Source organism: Diprion similis, chromosome 9 (genome assembly GCF_021155765.1).
Source record: "Diprion similis isolate iyDipSimi1 chromosome 9, iyDipSimi1.1, whole genome shotgun sequence".
In the NCBI taxonomy this organism is placed as follows: domain Eukaryota; kingdom Metazoa; phylum Arthropoda; class Insecta; order Hymenoptera; family Diprionidae; genus Diprion; species Diprion similis.
The window spans coordinates 2,865,244-2,881,444 of record NC_060113.1 but is presented as its reverse complement, the minus strand read 5'-3'; the positions used below and the strand labels follow the sequence as shown (position 1 = coordinate 2,881,444).

At 41.7% G+C, this 16,201-nt stretch overlaps 2 protein-coding genes across 3 annotated transcripts; both read left to right on the top strand.

Moving 5' to 3' along the window:
- Positions 1 to 660: 660 nt before the first annotated feature.
- LOC124410313 (tetraspanin-3-like) lies at positions 661 to 4,893 on the top strand. The gene is made up of 6 exons (XM_046888575.1): positions 661 to 794; positions 859 to 939; positions 1,362 to 1,550; positions 2,915 to 3,079; positions 3,381 to 3,599; positions 4,450 to 4,893. Exons 2-6 carry the CDS (start codon positions 880 to 882, stop codon positions 4,648 to 4,650), a joined length of 834 nt encoding a protein of 277 aa, XP_046744531.1. The 5' UTR covers positions 661 to 794; positions 859 to 879; the 3' UTR covers positions 4,651 to 4,893.
- Positions 4,894 to 7,038: 2,145 nt separating this feature from the next.
- On the top strand, positions 7,039 to 15,350 carry LOC124410330 (CD63 antigen-like). Of its 2 annotated transcripts, none has more exons than XM_046888604.1 (5): positions 7,039 to 7,352; positions 14,100 to 14,285; positions 14,386 to 14,571; positions 14,682 to 14,894; positions 15,046 to 15,350. In XM_046888604.1, the coding sequence occupies exons 1-5, from the start codon at positions 7,293 to 7,295 to the stop codon at positions 15,118 to 15,120; spliced, it is 720 nt and encodes a 239-aa protein (XP_046744560.1). In that variant the 5' UTR covers positions 7,039 to 7,292; the 3' UTR covers positions 15,121 to 15,350. The 2 variants fall into 2 exon arrangements, with proteins under 2 accessions (XP_046744560.1, XP_046744561.1); XM_046888605.1 differs by lacking the exon at positions 7,039 to 7,352 and adding an exon at positions 10,606 to 10,936.
- The last annotated feature ends 851 nt before the right edge of the window (positions 15,351 to 16,201 follow it).

Below are 16,201 nucleotides of genomic sequence, written 5' to 3'. Positions count from 1 at the left end.
GATGACTCAGAACTCCTGGTCCCCACGAAAATGCACCTGTCCTCGTTACTATGACGCAGGTACACAACACGCTCCGGATCGATAAGAGGCTTGATCCGGTACCGGTCACTGCGGTCTACAAAGAAGTGGAAAAATCAGCTTTGCCAATTTAGAGAGTGAATGGTAATCATCAGCGATAGACGCGGATCAGTGGACACATGCCTAAGCCAAGGTCCGGTAATCGGTGACCCTTGACCCCAAAGAAATCGCGAGTTCCTCCGCACCAACTCCTGCCAGACGACGGTGCATTGCACCGACGATCTCTTTGTTCTGTTGTGTTCCCATCGGGCATCGGGGGTCAACGCGTAGTTGAGTATGGAGGCGGAGAACGCGTGTCTCTGAATCACCAGGGTCACCGTGATGCGTGACGTTCGGTAAGCGGGTTTGCATCTGCAGCACAGTCCGCGGTGTGCATCGAGCTGAACGAGCGGTTTATCCGAGTCCCATTTTAAAAGGTGTTCGACCGTCTTGTCTCAGGGATCATCCGTCGTTCCGCAGCATTGCAGGAATGACGCCGACGACGGAGTGACCTTCCGGACCTCCCGAGAGTGGGACTTGGTTTCGAGACGTCCAGTGGACTCGTTCGACCATCGCTGGGTGTCCGGGCTGGTGGAACGAGTCGCGATAAGAGTGAGCACCACGTGCCCAGAGCGGAACACGAACCTCCAGTGCCATCGAAATGACCGGTGGTGATTCGCGGGGCCGATTTTACTCCGGGTGTCCGCTGAAAACAGCGATGAGAACCTGGCCAAGTGGTGCGTAGAACCCACGGTATCTGCTTTTGCCATTCACCGCGTCCCCGACGCGATATAAGTAGAGGATATTTATAAACATCGTCAGATGGCTCGGACCGTCACCTGCCTCCGGTATTTTCTACTTGGCTACGTCATCCTCCTCGGCGTAAGTCTACCACCATCCACTTACTTTACCACCTAGCCACCGCGGGTTTTTGATTCTAGTTATTTCCGGTCCTCCGATGACCTCGCGTCGTTCATCGTCGCCGGGAAATATGATTCGTTAAACTGCATCTCTGTGAGAATTTAAATGACATGCTTGTTGGGATGTTTAAATATCTTTGCAGTGGTGGGCTGTTTCATCAGTGATTCGTGATTTTTTAGTAACGGTGTACTTAATAGTGAAAATGGAATCGGCGTCATATTTTATCATCCCATGCTGTGTCCATACCAGTAAGGCTTTGATACGCAGTTTGCTTATCTGCCGAGATTACGGAGCTCGCCTCTGATACGGAGAATCATAAGACGAGGAATGAGCGATCGGAGCTTCTTTGATTAAATCTATAATCTTCTTATCAATTTCAACAGGTTTCTGGCCTCATCGTCTCCGTCGGATCTGGGATATTTATTTACCAGCTGAAACAGTACCGGCCTTTGACTCCCGACGATGTCTGCGGGTCGTCGATCACCCTTCTGGTCATGGGTCTGGTCACCTGTCTCCTTGGATGGGGGGGATGGCACATCGTCGACTCAACTCACAGGGTGCAAGTCATTTGTGTAAGGCTTGTGTGGTTACTTTTGTGGGACACTCGGTATAAGTCTTTCAAACTGTGTCGAATCGGTATTCAGCGTTAGTAGGTTTGTGGTAATTAATTGAAAATTTAACAGAAACCAGCGACACTGAGATCACATGTAGTCGGAATTCCACGCGGTCGGATATCGACAGCTTCCGGATATCCGGAAAACGGTAAAGACTCGAACAACTTTTGCACTGCTTCGACTTTGAGAAGACACTGCGTCTCGGATAATGGAAAAAATAGAAATAAACCTCTTTTAATTGCCGTAAAAAAAAAGAATCCGTCGGCCTTGATCGAGCGTCGATGATTCAACTCCTTTGCAGAAAAGATAATACGCGGAAGTATATAGCTGCCAATTTCGAATGGGTGCGACTCGTTGAGCAATTTTCTGTAAATATTGCTTGTGACTCACTCTCCGATTGTTTATACAACTGTGATAACGATATCTTGGATACCGATCTACGGAGCCTAATCGTGTATCCGGTGGGAATTCCGCAAAAAGCGTCGGGCGAGAACGAATTAAAACAAAAGAAATTAATGGCACCACAACTCGTCGATAAGATGTACGTCTGGCATGTAGAATTAGGTGTTGAGCTGTTATCTTAAGAAAAAAACATCGATCTAATCAGACTTCATGAAAATAGAAAGCAATCAATTAAGGCAAGTGTAGGACCAGTTACTGATACGTTTAGACCCAATTATTGACTCTTTTGTTTTCCAAAACAATAAATCGACGGAACAAATTGTGAATTTCTCGATGACTGAAACTAATTGCCAAAGGGTTGCACACTAGAATTTACTTTTTGCTAATCTTAGAACTTAGGACCAAACAGGCTCAACCAAATAATGTCAATAAACGCGACAGGGTCAATGACCGATAAACTTACCTTAGATTAAACATTGTCGTTATTCAATATATGTTAACACCGCGCAAAATTTCAACTATGCAAATATCATATTGAGCTCGGTTAAAATATGACCACATTTACATTTCGCGTAGTAAAAACGTGGAGTATCAATGAATACTTGTCGCACAGTGAGGCATAACTGGTTTTAATGAAAATATTTCGTTCGCCTGTCTTCGTTTTGATTTGAATCGAAACTTCGACGAGGATTCGCAACCTTAACGAAGACATTGAGCTCATAATTTGAAGGCAAAGCAGAGCGTCCATCGCTGACTTCATCGATTATACGACGATGGTTTTAAAGCACGTTCAAAGACCATTGGTGAATCTGATCAGCTTGCTTATCGCTCACACTATCAGCGGCATCAGCACGAGTGTAATTAGAATCGTGAGTCACGTCTCGAGCGATTGCAATCTAATTTCTTATTTGATCTTTAAGTTTGCCACGGTTTTGGGCATGGTCGCCTTCATAGAAGCCGGCACCGGAATATGGGCTGTGATTAAACACGAACAGATTGATCCTCTGCGTACTTCCGATCACGAGACGGCCTTCGCCCTTGCTGCAACCGACGACAAATCCACCTGGGATCGAATGCAAATAAGGGTAAGTTATCGGGTATCCGACGGACAAAAGATCGCCGATTTTTATCGTTCAGAGCATAATATTTCACTTCCGCAAGCAATCTTCGATATTATCTGATGTTACTATGACAGGGGGTATAAAATTTTTCACGAGGACTTGATTAAGATCGTTGATAAAACAACTGCTTGTAGGATCAGGTTCAGTCCATGAGACGATTGCAGCAGTAAAAAATTTTTCGTTAGATAATTTTGCGCACTCGCATTGGGGTTTAAAGCGTAATCTGGAGATTTCTTGGGTTAATCTATTTCGTATTTTTGCACAGCTGCGCTGTTGCGGCATCGATGGACCCGCCGACTACAGGATCCTGGACTCCGTTCCTTGGTCCTGCTGCGACACATCCTTGGTGGAAAATCCAGAAACCGTTGCCGGTGGCACTTGTACCACCATGTATTCCAGAGGATGCTTACACTTGGTTGTTAACCGAACGCGTTCTATTCTCCTCCACGTTTTTCTACTTGCACTTTGCTCCGTTCTCATTCAGGTGAGAGTTAATGACGGTGAAAATAGAAAGTTTACCCAAATAATTATTCGGTCATTGTTCGCTCGGAACTTAGGGGTATTTATAGGATGGAAATGGAATTCATTGTCAGTGGATTTGGATGGTGAACGTTCGATCATTGATAATTAGAAATTCCACCGATTTCGAATATTGAGGGCTTACGTTCAACGGGCCGGAAAATTTCTGATCACTCTTTCACAGTGTTGAAAATTAAAATTTTTGGCGAAGCTTCGCGGTTGGCGATTTCTTATCTGCAAATTTCATTTGAAAAAAAAAGTGTTTCATTTACCGGCCGAGAAATTGTTACTTCATAATGCGTGATTGTTGGGTTGCGATTATTCAGGCGCTGCGAAACCACTTGTTTGAGCCTCAGGATTTTCCTGTAGCGTCAGTCGTGAATCAAAGATTTTGAAATTGCTGAAAAACTGCAAAGAAAGTAAGAACATCGTTTGCGTATTTCTTTAGTAAACACGAACGTTTGTATAACAATGAAAACAATCGCACAATAATACACGGTGTCTTGTTGTTCTCAAAGAAATTATTAAGACTCTAAGGAATTTGCAGTTTTTCCGAAATGTTTGATGCCTGTCGCCGTGTGAAGCAGATAGAATTTTTGAAATTTTCAACTATTCCTCAAACCGATCCTGCACTATAAAAACATTTGAGAAATGAATGTAAAAATTAAAATTGTATAATTCACCGGGTATTGTTTCGTATTTTGAAAAGTGAAAGGAAAAAATATTTAAGAAAATAGTCCACCTTTTGTAATAAAAATCTGGAATTTTAACCGCTCAATAAAACTTAATACATGTTTTTGCCCTTTCTTCCAAAGGTGTGCGGAGTGATATCCGCATGTTTCTTCGCTCGAGCGATAAAGAAGGGCGCTGCCAGAAGACGGCGAGAAATCCTGTCGCTAAGCGAGGTTAGAAACTCCCAGAATGCACTGGGGATGCAAAATGCCTCCGGTACAGGGGTGGAGTCATCGTCTCAGCTGGTGGTCAAGCCCCGAGTACCGCCAAGACGAAAGATGTAGTCTCTTTACGTATAAATTATGATAGTCAATTAGCATATGGTTTAACCCTATAGATTACGCCTAGATTTTATTATAAAAACAACATGTAGAGCAACCGAACTGAATTTTTTACTGCATATAATAGTAGTTGCCTATATATTCACCGACGTCACGGTTACATGCAACTCATAATTGTGTGCTCAGGCTGTTGAGCAGACGATATTATACATTCATTGTAGACATAAGCCGTTTCATCAAATCCAATATACTATTTATAACGTCAGCCAGCGTTTAAAACTGTTTATCACAATTGGACTTTCATTTTCCTCTGTGTTATCCACGCGCGCCATGATACTAGCGAGGGTAAATATATTTGTGGTTTAACGAATTTCTTGGAATTACCTACTTCCTCATTGTTCTAAACGGGATCGTTTATAAAATATATTTAATTTTCGAATTTTAGCCAATTCGCATTTATATTTGTAAAATGCGTGAACCCAGAAATATTCAATTCAGCAAACATCACTGATTTGTCTTCTACTCCACCTGACCGACTCGTAAAAATAAAACACACAGTTGGATCGATTGGAATGAAGCACGCAGGCAACAAGTGTTGCAACAAGTGTTACAACAAGTGTGCAGTGTTCTGAAAAACTTTGTGCACAGCTCATCTCTCGTGACGTTAGTACCGATGTAACGTCAATTTCGCGGTAACGGCTATTACATATACGAGCATTAGTCAACGCATAAGGCACTCTTCCGATCAGGAGAAGAGTCATCAACCGAACGTAATGACCTGCTTTAACTCAATTCATCGTCAGAATCAAGTGACACTGACTAGAGGCATTCGTTCTTTCTAAACAAGCCTTATCTCAGTCTATCCAGAGATTATACCGATGACTCACAACAAGGCTACACGCGTTAATACTTATAAGGAAAATGATGAGAGTTGAAGTGAAACGAAACGAACGACAATTTTATATCTGCTGTAAGATAGACTGAAATGTACTTAAAACGGTTGAATTTTTATAAATCAGCATCGACTGCACGCCTTTTCGTAAACTACTACGAATTGCACTAATTGTTTTAAAAATTTAATCATACGTATACTTATAAGTGCGTTATAAGTGGGACGCGTGTGTAATTAAATGAGCTAATTCCGAAAGTCCCACTACAATACGTGGGGTAATTAGGTCTCATTACGAAACGTATTATACGAGGTATGATGAATATGCCACCGTTACTTTTGCGCTGGCGTTGACAATGAGTTTAAAATGGAAATGACTCATACAACAGCGTAACTCGATTTTCGACCAAGTGGCAGTGCAGAGTATATGTAACGTAGGAGGTAGAAATGTAAGAAACTAGCAAAAACAAAGAACCATATCTAATCGAAACTCGACCAAACCGCAGATTTGAGTACAAAAATAAATCACCGGTGTAAGATTAAAAACGTTCACTTGTACAGCGTAAACAGAATTCAGCCGATTAAATCACGCGTGTCGTAAAAATAGGAATAAAATAAAAAGAGGTCAAGAATTTACTTGGTACTTTTACATGTAACATACATCGGTTTAAATAACTTCCATCGGACGTCGAATAGAAAACTAAACCTTGATACTAAAAAACAGAACAAGACATTGAATCCACGAAGAAACGTCAATTGAAATGAGGAAAGAAAATCAACGTTAAGAGAGTCTGAGAAGGTGTAAACCGATGACGTGACACGCAGACAGAAATCCTTCGCGAATACCTAAAAATATCTGCACACTCATTAGTAGAGGACGAAGTCGAAGGAGCATTAAGGAATTAACCTCACCTACACGCAACAGCAACGGCTCGTCAATGGAGATACGCTCCGTAAAAACACGTCGAAGAATCGGACCTCACGAAAGTGAGTTTCAAGAATGACGGTCACCCGTTAGTTTCGTCGTTTCTCGAAGGCATGCGCTCACGATTGGAAACACTGGCGTAGGATCGTCGAACAAGCTCCGCGTCGTTTCGTTCGTCCAAATTGCAATGGCGCCGGTATTCACCTGGCGGAAATTAATTTAGGCCCATTCCCACCTGTTTGAGGGTAAAAACAACCGCCAGACTCGTGCTTCGCAGTGAGAGACGGACACGTGGAAGTTGGATGTAAGAAAAATCAGACTACACTGTATTCTTGAATAATAAAGGTGCGTTTGGGGCATGATAAGTAGGATTTTTTGCTGCCACCATCAGAGGGTGAATTTCCCATCATTTGATCACGTTCGAACTGGCCCTTCGCTCATATGCATTTTTTTTAACAAACTTGCCTTGCGCCTTTCTTCTACCGTTGGAAAGGCGCGACGAAAATTCATTCGCAATCAGCCAGGTACCACTGGCTCCTATCTGTTTCCTATTATCTCAAGTGATAGATAAGCCCCCCGGACAGGGGGGCGCCTGCATTACACCGAAGCGCAGCGCGGGCTTCGAGTCAGTTGAATCTGTGCCACAGTGCAAAGCCGACAGGGACGAGAGCGGACCTTCAGCGTTAGACGGTATACGAACCCAGTACACCACTCCAGTAATTATCGAGAGCTGACACGTCAAGGATATCGGGGTAGAAGAATCCGAAGTTTCGAAAGTGAAGCTTGAAGAACACCTTGAATTGTGAAGGAAAGTAATAAAACAGAAGCAAAATGAGCTGCGGAATATCGTGTATCAAGTACCTGCTCTTCATATTCAACTTCGTCTTTGTGGTGAGTTGTTAAACTGATTACTTCAATATATCGAGTATCAATTTTATCTGCGCCCTGGTTTCCGGCCGGATTAGTCAACCGCAAACGTCACGAGCTGTTATAGAAGCTTAGGCACTCCGATATATTATCAAATTTCTGGTAACTCCGATACGTTATTCAACGCCAAATGTCGAATTCAAAATTAAATCATCGGCGCCGCGTTAACTGGTTTTAGTTGCATAAGAGAAGCGACGGTTTTTAGCTACCTCAGAGATTACCTGCGAATCATAAAAAAATCTTTGGTGCAATCGAAGTCGCTCTCGATTTCTGCGATTTCATATATTTACTTGCTGTTATTTATTTATTGCATCGTGATGTAACAGCGATGATGCAGCTGCACTGTAACGTGCAGCCGACCTTATTTTCGAAGGAAAACCTGTTTGCCCCTTCGCATTCCGACTAGCCGACTCTACCTGGTCCGAACAATGCGGTGCTGACTACCTGCGGAGGTTCTTTTCATTTCTAGCAAGTCGAGGCGTTGAAAAGTTCACGATAACTCGAGTAGTTCTTTCGCTACACCGTCTACGCGTCTGCAGGAAGTCGATGGTTAAGAAACCCCATTTTTTCCGTGGTGTACGGGCGGAAGATGACGCCTTTTAACACCGGAAATTCATCACGGTCACGGTCCGTCCGCTAGAAAAAAGCGATAATAATGAGTCGATATTAATTAAAGGCTGAATGTCAGCTTGAACTTCAAAGATAAACGATAAAAGAAATCTTAACCTGAATAAGTTTGTGAAGAAAGTTCTTGGATATGAAGGTCTTGAAGAATAACAACTTTATCCCGACGTTTCGACCCTAGGTATGGGTCATCCTGATTGATTTTTTTTATTCTAACATTATTTCAGAGATAAACCCTCATGAGGATGAAGTTGGTAACGTTACTTCACCGATGCATGTTTGGGAAAATCGTTAATTCGTAAATTATAAGAAAAGAAAATACGTTCACATTTTGAAAAGCTAACTTCTTGAAAGTCGGTATAAAATTGTAAAACGATTTATTCCATGACGTTTTGTTACGTTAACGTTCCTCACTTCGACGTGGTGAACTCTTGCCACAAAGCCTCCAAAAGCTGGCTCCGGCTTCTTCGATCCGTTCGGACAACCCCTTTCAGAAAATTCTGGCGCCATCCGCGTCTGGAGCAAAACTAGTGCGTCACGTCTGGACCAAGAAATTGCTTGTTTAACCCTGCAGCATGGGTAGTAAAGAGTCGCGCCATGGGTATCGATTTCTCGAAGCTACACGTTGTTTACTCCGTCGCGTCGTGTGGTCGAGACGCAGATGAGAAAGGCTGTAGCTTCTTTCTTTATCGACTTAATCCTCTTTTCGGACTACTATTATTGATGAAATTCAACTTATGTTGTGTATTTTTTTATTCTAACTATTGGTACACGAACTTGGCTCCGGTTCAAGCCTCGTTAATCACGCTGCGCGATGATAATTACGATGCGTTAACGACATAAAAATAACGAGTCGTCCTTATCTAGTCGACGAAAACAAACGGATTAATTACGACGGTGAATTATTTGTTGGAAGTAAAACGAGTCATCTCAATTTTTCCTTATCTACGAAAAACAACGCTCTCCAGTTCCCTGACAAGTGACAAACGGTGAAAATTTCAATGAAGTATTCTTGACTCTTCTTAACCGATAATCACACTTCTCAGATAATAGCATATAATCGAATTAAGCATCCGGGCTCTACCTTGATTTCTATAAACATTATCATGTATGCCAGTTTTACTGATACACGCAACGCTTTGCATACAGCAAACGGGTAGTTTATCTTCTTACTCAAATAACGAAAACTATTTCGAGAACGAGTTGGAACGCTTATCTCTCAATAGGCTCTTTGATACGAACCGTGAGTTCAAGACTTAATGAAAATCGTGTGTCATTCCACACCGCAATGACGATTATTTCACTTCCACGCAAACGTAAGTAGCATAAGTTACAGTATGAAATTCCAATAAAGTAAATTCAATTCCCGTTCATGAGTCGGTTTGCTCTTACAAAGAAATAGATTAACCCGATATTGAACCCAGTCATGAGAACTCTGCCATCCACCTTATCCTCGCGGATCCAACGAATCGATTCGATCGAAGTCGGATGTGGCAGGAAGTCGTCGAAACGGTTGAAATTATCACGTCAATCCGTGATGCCTGTGCCTAGGAAGAAGTGTCCGGGCTTCTTCACCGAGGCAGAGCTTAGAGAAAGAGACTGCAGGTAGAACAACAGGTTTTTAGAATCCCGCTGGTCCCGGATCCGAGGAAACTGTATACCTGGGCTCTAGAGTTACTACAGTGTATCGTATCCCGAGAGTCGATCCGTGACTTCTCTCTCTCTCTCTCTCTCTCTCACAAAGTCAACAATGGTAGATAGAAGAGAAAAGAAAAAAAAAAGCGACATTGGTTAACCTCGAGCGCAAACTGGTCTCACTTGTCGGCGCGTAGTAGGAGGAGGTCTGTCACGGTGTCCCTCTCTTCCACGCCTAAATGGAACACGCAATGGTCATGAGCCAACTGCGTATGTGTAAGGATGCGTTACAATTGAACATATAGCCGTGCATATACCTCAAACACCAGACTCTCTATGGGCTTCGGTGGGGATCGGCTGTGGCAGTGTTGCCAGACCGACGTGCGCGTCTCACGCCCAACTCTGCCATCACGTTCTGGTTGAATAAAAAACCCCTGACGTCACCCCATTATAAGAGCCGTGTACAGTGGGCCGAATAAGAACATTCCGCCTCCGATCATCATCCAAAATCATCGGAGCCGAAGAGCCTGCGGCGAAAGAACTTCTTCGGACCACTGTACCCACTGGACCCAATAGACCATCCACCTTCACTCTTATCTGCAATATTGTAGCCCTCAAATGGCAGCATTTTACTATTGCATATTGTTGTTTTTCTGAAAATTGTAAAAATTGTTGCCAAAGACCTGCCATCGCATAATTGAGTTATTCGAGTAAAATTATATCCTTAACGATTAACTGGACTCCTTGGGCTGTGACTAGTAACGGTGCTCCTCCAGTCGAAAAGGATTTCCGCTGATAGTGGTTTTCATATCGCTAACCACAGTAGAGAATTACATCATTGTATGGTCACGACGTGTAAGCCAACTTCTTTTCCTCGTACATGGAATGTTTTTCCTTCTACAACTATGTGGGGGGAATGGTGTAAATATTGTGAGTGGATGGTCGCGGAGAATCAGTTTGTCCCCAGCCGCTGGGAAAATCGTTCGCCTAGTTGTTAACTCGGGTCGCTTCGGGCAATTTTGTTCGTATATCAAAGTAGTTGCGTTGCGTTAGCCAGAATTCTAGAGCCAAGAGCCAAGAGCCAAGAGTGAACGTCGCGCTTAGTCAGTTGGCTCCGGTACTTGTTCAGAGTTAGAACAATCCGCGACGTGATTCTACCGGTGCGGGTGTAATTTTTTTACGATAAATTCTTCTCGATTTTAAATCACACGATATATCGTTAAATCAAGATGAGTTGCGCGTGTGAATGCATAAGATGGCTACTTTTCGCCTTCAATTTCATATTCTCGGTAAGTGTCGCTATACCAGAGCATGGATGTAAACATTCATCGTACGCAAACAAAGCCCCCCTCCCCCCCCCCTCCCCTGAGACTCGAACATTACGAATGAGTCAACGATGTTTACCGCATTGTTCAGGCATAGATCGCGAATCTAATCACGTACGGATACGTAAATTGTCAGCTTTGTTGACGGATAGCCGCGTGATAATTGCTGAGGGTATGGCTAAGCGACAAGTAGAGATCAGTCCTGGCCCTCCTGAGTAGTCGTTGTCATCAATTGCAGGATCACGTTTCACGTATCGACGCTTCAGGCTTATAATTATTGCTTCATTTTCGGGGGATTTACGGTGAAATTTACTCATCGTGAGTTTTCCCTTACTCAATATCCTGTACGGAGTTCCCGATATGGGCGCAGAACCGCAGAGCCTTGGTCTTACCGTAAAGCGTCTTTCAAGGATGACCAAACCGCCCACGAAGACCTTGCAGATTCATTCTAGAGTCGCTTAAACCAAGAAGTTAAATTCCGAAGCGTCTGTGTAATTGAGAGCCGACAATGAATACCAAGTATCGCCTTTCGCTTTCACCGTTTTACCGTTCGTTAGAAATAAAAATTCCTTTCACCAGTGAGACAGAGCAGCAATATTGATATTCTCTCGAACTAAAATTCTGCCTGATATCAGAATCGTAAATATGTGACGTCTTTTATTTCGGAGGATAGACGTGAACTTTGGTAATAACAAAAATACATAAACTCCCGATTATTGACGAGACATTTCGTTGAAAGGAATACATTTTTGGTTACATGTTTTCTTAGGCTCATGGAAATGTCAAGTTCAGATGAATGATATGTTTTTTCCATCTACGAGCGAGTGGAAAAAAACCGTGACTTTATATTACCGATTACTTTTGGCCAAGGACAATTGTCGAACGATTGCAAATTTATAAGTGTGCAAAATTCTTCGAAAAGACACAAAACAGGATTTCGTTGAGATCATCGTTCATTACAATAAGTTTGCATATTTTATCGCTTCTTTCTCCTCCGTTATAATCTCTTCGTGGAAATAAAGACTCGACGAATGAATTTATCCTCGTAGCATTTTTCTTTTTTATCTACGTAGATGTGCAGATAATAAAGTATATTAATAGTAACATTGCGCAAGAAGCTCAAACCAACAGTCCCGGGATCTCCAAAGCTCGTGAGATTCTTTCATCCTTGAATACCGGCTCAAATGTTGCACGGTATACAGATATATATATAGCACTACTAGTCACGGTGCTAAATTTATATAAAATTTTCACGATCGGTACATTCAATGCTGCGCAGTCGGTTTGCCGGCATATTCGCGAACCGTCATCCACGAGGAACGCAAGATACGATAATATACGAACAGTTTATTTGTCCGAAAAGTATTGAACGCATATCTTTCAACCGTGTACGACTCTTCAAATAAACGATAACATCACTCTAAACCGTTCAGTTTGCCAACGCGAGAGCGACGAAGCATGGCGCACACTTTAATGACGATAAGAGAGCCTTTATGATACCTGCATGCGTGATTATTTGCACCGTTGCATAATATAGGCACGCTGATTTCTTGTTATTGGGATTTTTTCATTGACCCCTGCCCCACCCCCTCCGTAATGCACAAACAATAATTTTTTGTAATTGTATTTACGCACGAATTTTTATTCGCAGTTTTGTTCAAACGATGTTTGAAAAATGTTTGTGGAACAGTGCAAGAGGGATTCATATTTACAGTCGTATAATAAACTGGGTCTAAAAGTATACGTAATAATTTTTTTCTCTCTTATAGATCAGTTATTTGTATCATACTGCGTATACTCAGCACGGGCGATAATAATTTCTTATCTTGCGCCAGCGCTAAATGATAGATAAAATAATACAAATTTTTCGACGCTTGAATTTGAGGCATAGAACGTTGTAGAACTCTCCAATCACTCATTTCATTCCAGGAAGTGATTATCTTCATCTAATGGTACTCGACCCTCGACGAAGCTGGAGATAGCAGCCAGAGTTAACAGCCAAACGTTCGGATATTTATTCAAAGAATGTAGCGAAGAACGAAAATCAAAATTTTGTGACATATCTTGAACCCCGAATCCTTTTATAAAGTTGTGAGGATAAAACTGAACTGCATTTTGCTGTTTTCAATGAATTTAACAAGTTTGGCTGCCAACTTTCACGATTCTCGTTTTGACCAAAAAATTGATAAAATTCAAACAATGTGTCTAAAGTCGATCACTGAAAGCATCGGCAGACACTTTGCTTGGAAACGATGGTCGCCCGATTATTTTACACATATACTTACTTATTGAACACTCGTTTCGAGTGGCTCGTAAACACGTGAAAAACGCGAATATGCGGCGTATCAGGCAGCGCTTATCGCATAGCCGTACAAACCGGCAAACCGGCAAACTTATCTGACTGAAGGTAACAGCAAAAAGCTCATCAGCGTCGGGATTCTACATTGTCCTTCGTCTTGCACATGGAACGAACTATGCAATCTACTGTTGCTGGTTATTGCCATTCCACATTCGTACTTTATACGTAATACGACCGTCGTTTCGTCATTCGTCGGCCATTTGTCTTTGTTCTGAACATACGTTACGCGGTTGTTGCTGCGACCTTTGACAGACTTTAATTTCTGGAAGAAGGATAAACTCGATGATACTATGCTAGAGTCCTTCGTCACAATTCTTCACACATTTAAGCAGGATCTTTCACGTCCTTATCCAGAATTTTCGACGAATTCGAAGATCTCGTCGATTCGAAATTCCTCGACGACCCCAAGTAGCCAATGCATTGATTCACATGATTATGAGTTCGCATGTACTCATCTTTGATTGAACCGTAACCAGGGGACTAACAGCGTTTTATAAATATCATATTGCGTTATCACGAACGGCTGTGAGTCAGACGCACGTACAATGAACAACCAATGTGGATTACTTATCGCCTATGACGAGCAAGCGTGTGATTTCCCATCCCGCAACGATTTCCTCTGAGTTACAAGTCCGGGAAAAAAATAAAGTCGTTACGAAATGCAATAAGTTGTAACATCGGTATATCTCATTACAACATCGTTATATATACTGAGTAACATCTTGCGTATTAAAATTTCTCATAACGTTTATCTTAATTCATTTACAGCTGGTGGGTTTGCTCCTCCTTGGCCTTGGCGTTTGGATCCATTTGGAATTGGACGACTACCAGAAAATTAGCGAAAGCGTTGGGGCTCCAGCTATCGGTCTGATAATCCTCGGCTCGATAGTGTTCGTGATTGCATTCTTCGGATGCTGCGGAACTATAAGGGAGAATCACTGCATGGTTGTGACGGTGAGTAAAGAGGCAACGATATTTTAGTAAATCGATCCAAAAGACTCTCTGCATCGATGCGATGCGAACGAATCGGCTAACCGGTACAATTAAATTTTAGTTCGCCGTCTTCCTTCTGGCTATCCTGATCATCCAAATCGCCATCGGTGTCTGGGCCTTCCTCATATACAAAGATGTCGGTACCGATGAGTGGAAATCGAACATCACCACTGCTTACAAAGACATATTTGCGAAATACTGGTCAAGCGACGATGACCGGGCCATTGTTGACGTAGTACAGACTCAGGTAGGTCTTGAAAAGAAAAAAAAAGTACAATTCACAAGCGCCATTTAAAATGAAATGCAGCGGTATTGTGCAGTGAGTCGATAACACAAGTTCTTTACTTCGTATTACAGTTGAATTGCTGCGGAGTGAATTCGGCTGCGGACTATTCCAGCAGCTCTAACGGCACCATTCCATGGAGTTGCTGCGGAAATGCTGAGGGTGTCAGTTGCTCCTCATCCACGTCAACGATATACACAACTGGATGTCTCGATGCGCTCGAGAATATTTTCGGAAAATTCGCACAGATCATTGGCGGAATTGCCATCGGCGTTGCTGCAACTGAGGTTAGATTTTTTGAAATTTTTTTTTTCCATCATTGAATTGCTGTCTGTTGAGTAGAATATATGAATTACAATTTTGAAACATGTAACATGCGTCGGATGTTCACTTATATTTCTGTGTTTAACGAATGTTTTTTTATATTTCCGCTTTCAGTTGGTCGGCATAATATTCGCCCTGTGTTTGGCAAACTCGATCAGGAACGACGACCGAAGAGGCTACAGGGTGTAAATATAACTCAAAAAATGTAAATCGATCGAAGAAAATACCGCGTGGAGATCGAACATTCTGTGTAACATTCAAAAACCAATTTCAATTCAATTTCGTTGGTAATTTGCACTGTATAACTCTTCTTCTGCACGCGGCGTGCGAGGGAGGATTGGTCGGAGTTCGTCTTGTCAAGTTCGAGAAAAGCATTTGAAAAACGAGGAAAGAAAGGAAAACCACAAACAAATTCAAGAGAAGAAAATTAAATAAAACGAGAAAATCCGAACAAATAACACGTATTATGGGTAAAACGATGTACAAAACCTACTTTCGCCGGCTGGTTCGACGTCCTCGGTTACGTTGGACGAATCGTCTCGTCAATTGGCGTCGTAATGAAAACAACTGCTCGCCAATAACTTGTGTAAAAGTTATGAAAAGTATTTAAAGTAGATAATAAAATTGGATCATGAAAAACTGTAGTTTACGTGCAAAGCTAAAACGTATAATATGATGCTTGAAATGCAAGGCGATAAAAATTTTTCACAATATATGTATATGGATAGACATAACATTGTTGAGTGGATAATAATGTAATATGGTTGTTTTGAGAAAATTGTTTCTTCTCCTTGTTTGGAGACTTTTCAATTCTAAATATGCTTTTGTTTCATTGCCTTTCTTTTCGTCCTAGATACGTAAATCTCGACTAAACAATATAATGATATATTTATTATTATACTTTATCTGCTTCTTGTGTATACAGCTGTGAGTTCTGCGGTTTGTTCCTTTTTCATTAGTGCGAGGCTCTTTTCTTTCTCCCCCGTCACCGTAATAATAATTTTACTGTTATACATCGTTACACTATGTGTACGATAATTCATTACGATAGATGTATACAAGTAATTATTATTATTTTCTTTTTTTTTATTGATGGAGCAACACAAAAATTTATACACATTTTATGTACCTATACATCTAAATATACAAAATATTTTCAATAAAAAAATATTCTTAAATTTACATCAAGTTTTAACTAACAGAACATTATACCTATATTCATGACCTGTTTCGTTTCCTCTAACATATTAACTCCGTGAAGTATCGTTAC

Bases quoted from the DNA above. Each gene is read 5' to 3' on its own strand.
- LOC124410330 (XM_046888604.1), top strand. From the start codon at position 7,293: ATGAGCTGCGGAATATCGTGTATCAAGTACCTGCTCTTCATATTCAAC. The intron at 7,353-14,099 runs GTGAGTTGTTAA...ATTCATTTACAG, and splicing joins TATTCAACTTCGTCTTTGTG to CTGGTGGGTTTGCTCCTCCT. The intron at 14,895-15,045 runs GTTAGATTTTTT...TTCCGCTTTCAG, and splicing joins TCGGCGTTGCTGCAACTGAG to TTGGTCGGCATAATATTCGC.
- LOC124410313 (XM_046888575.1), top strand. From the start codon at position 880: ATGGCTCGGACCGTCACCTGCCTCCGGTATTTTCTACTTGGCTACGTC. The intron at 940-1,361 runs GTAAGTCTACCA...CAATTTCAACAG, and splicing joins GCTACGTCATCCTCCTCGGC to GTTTCTGGCCTCATCGTCTC. The intron at 3,080-3,380 runs GTAAGTTATCGG...ATTTTTGCACAG, and splicing joins GGGATCGAATGCAAATAAGG to CTGCGCTGTTGCGGCATCGA.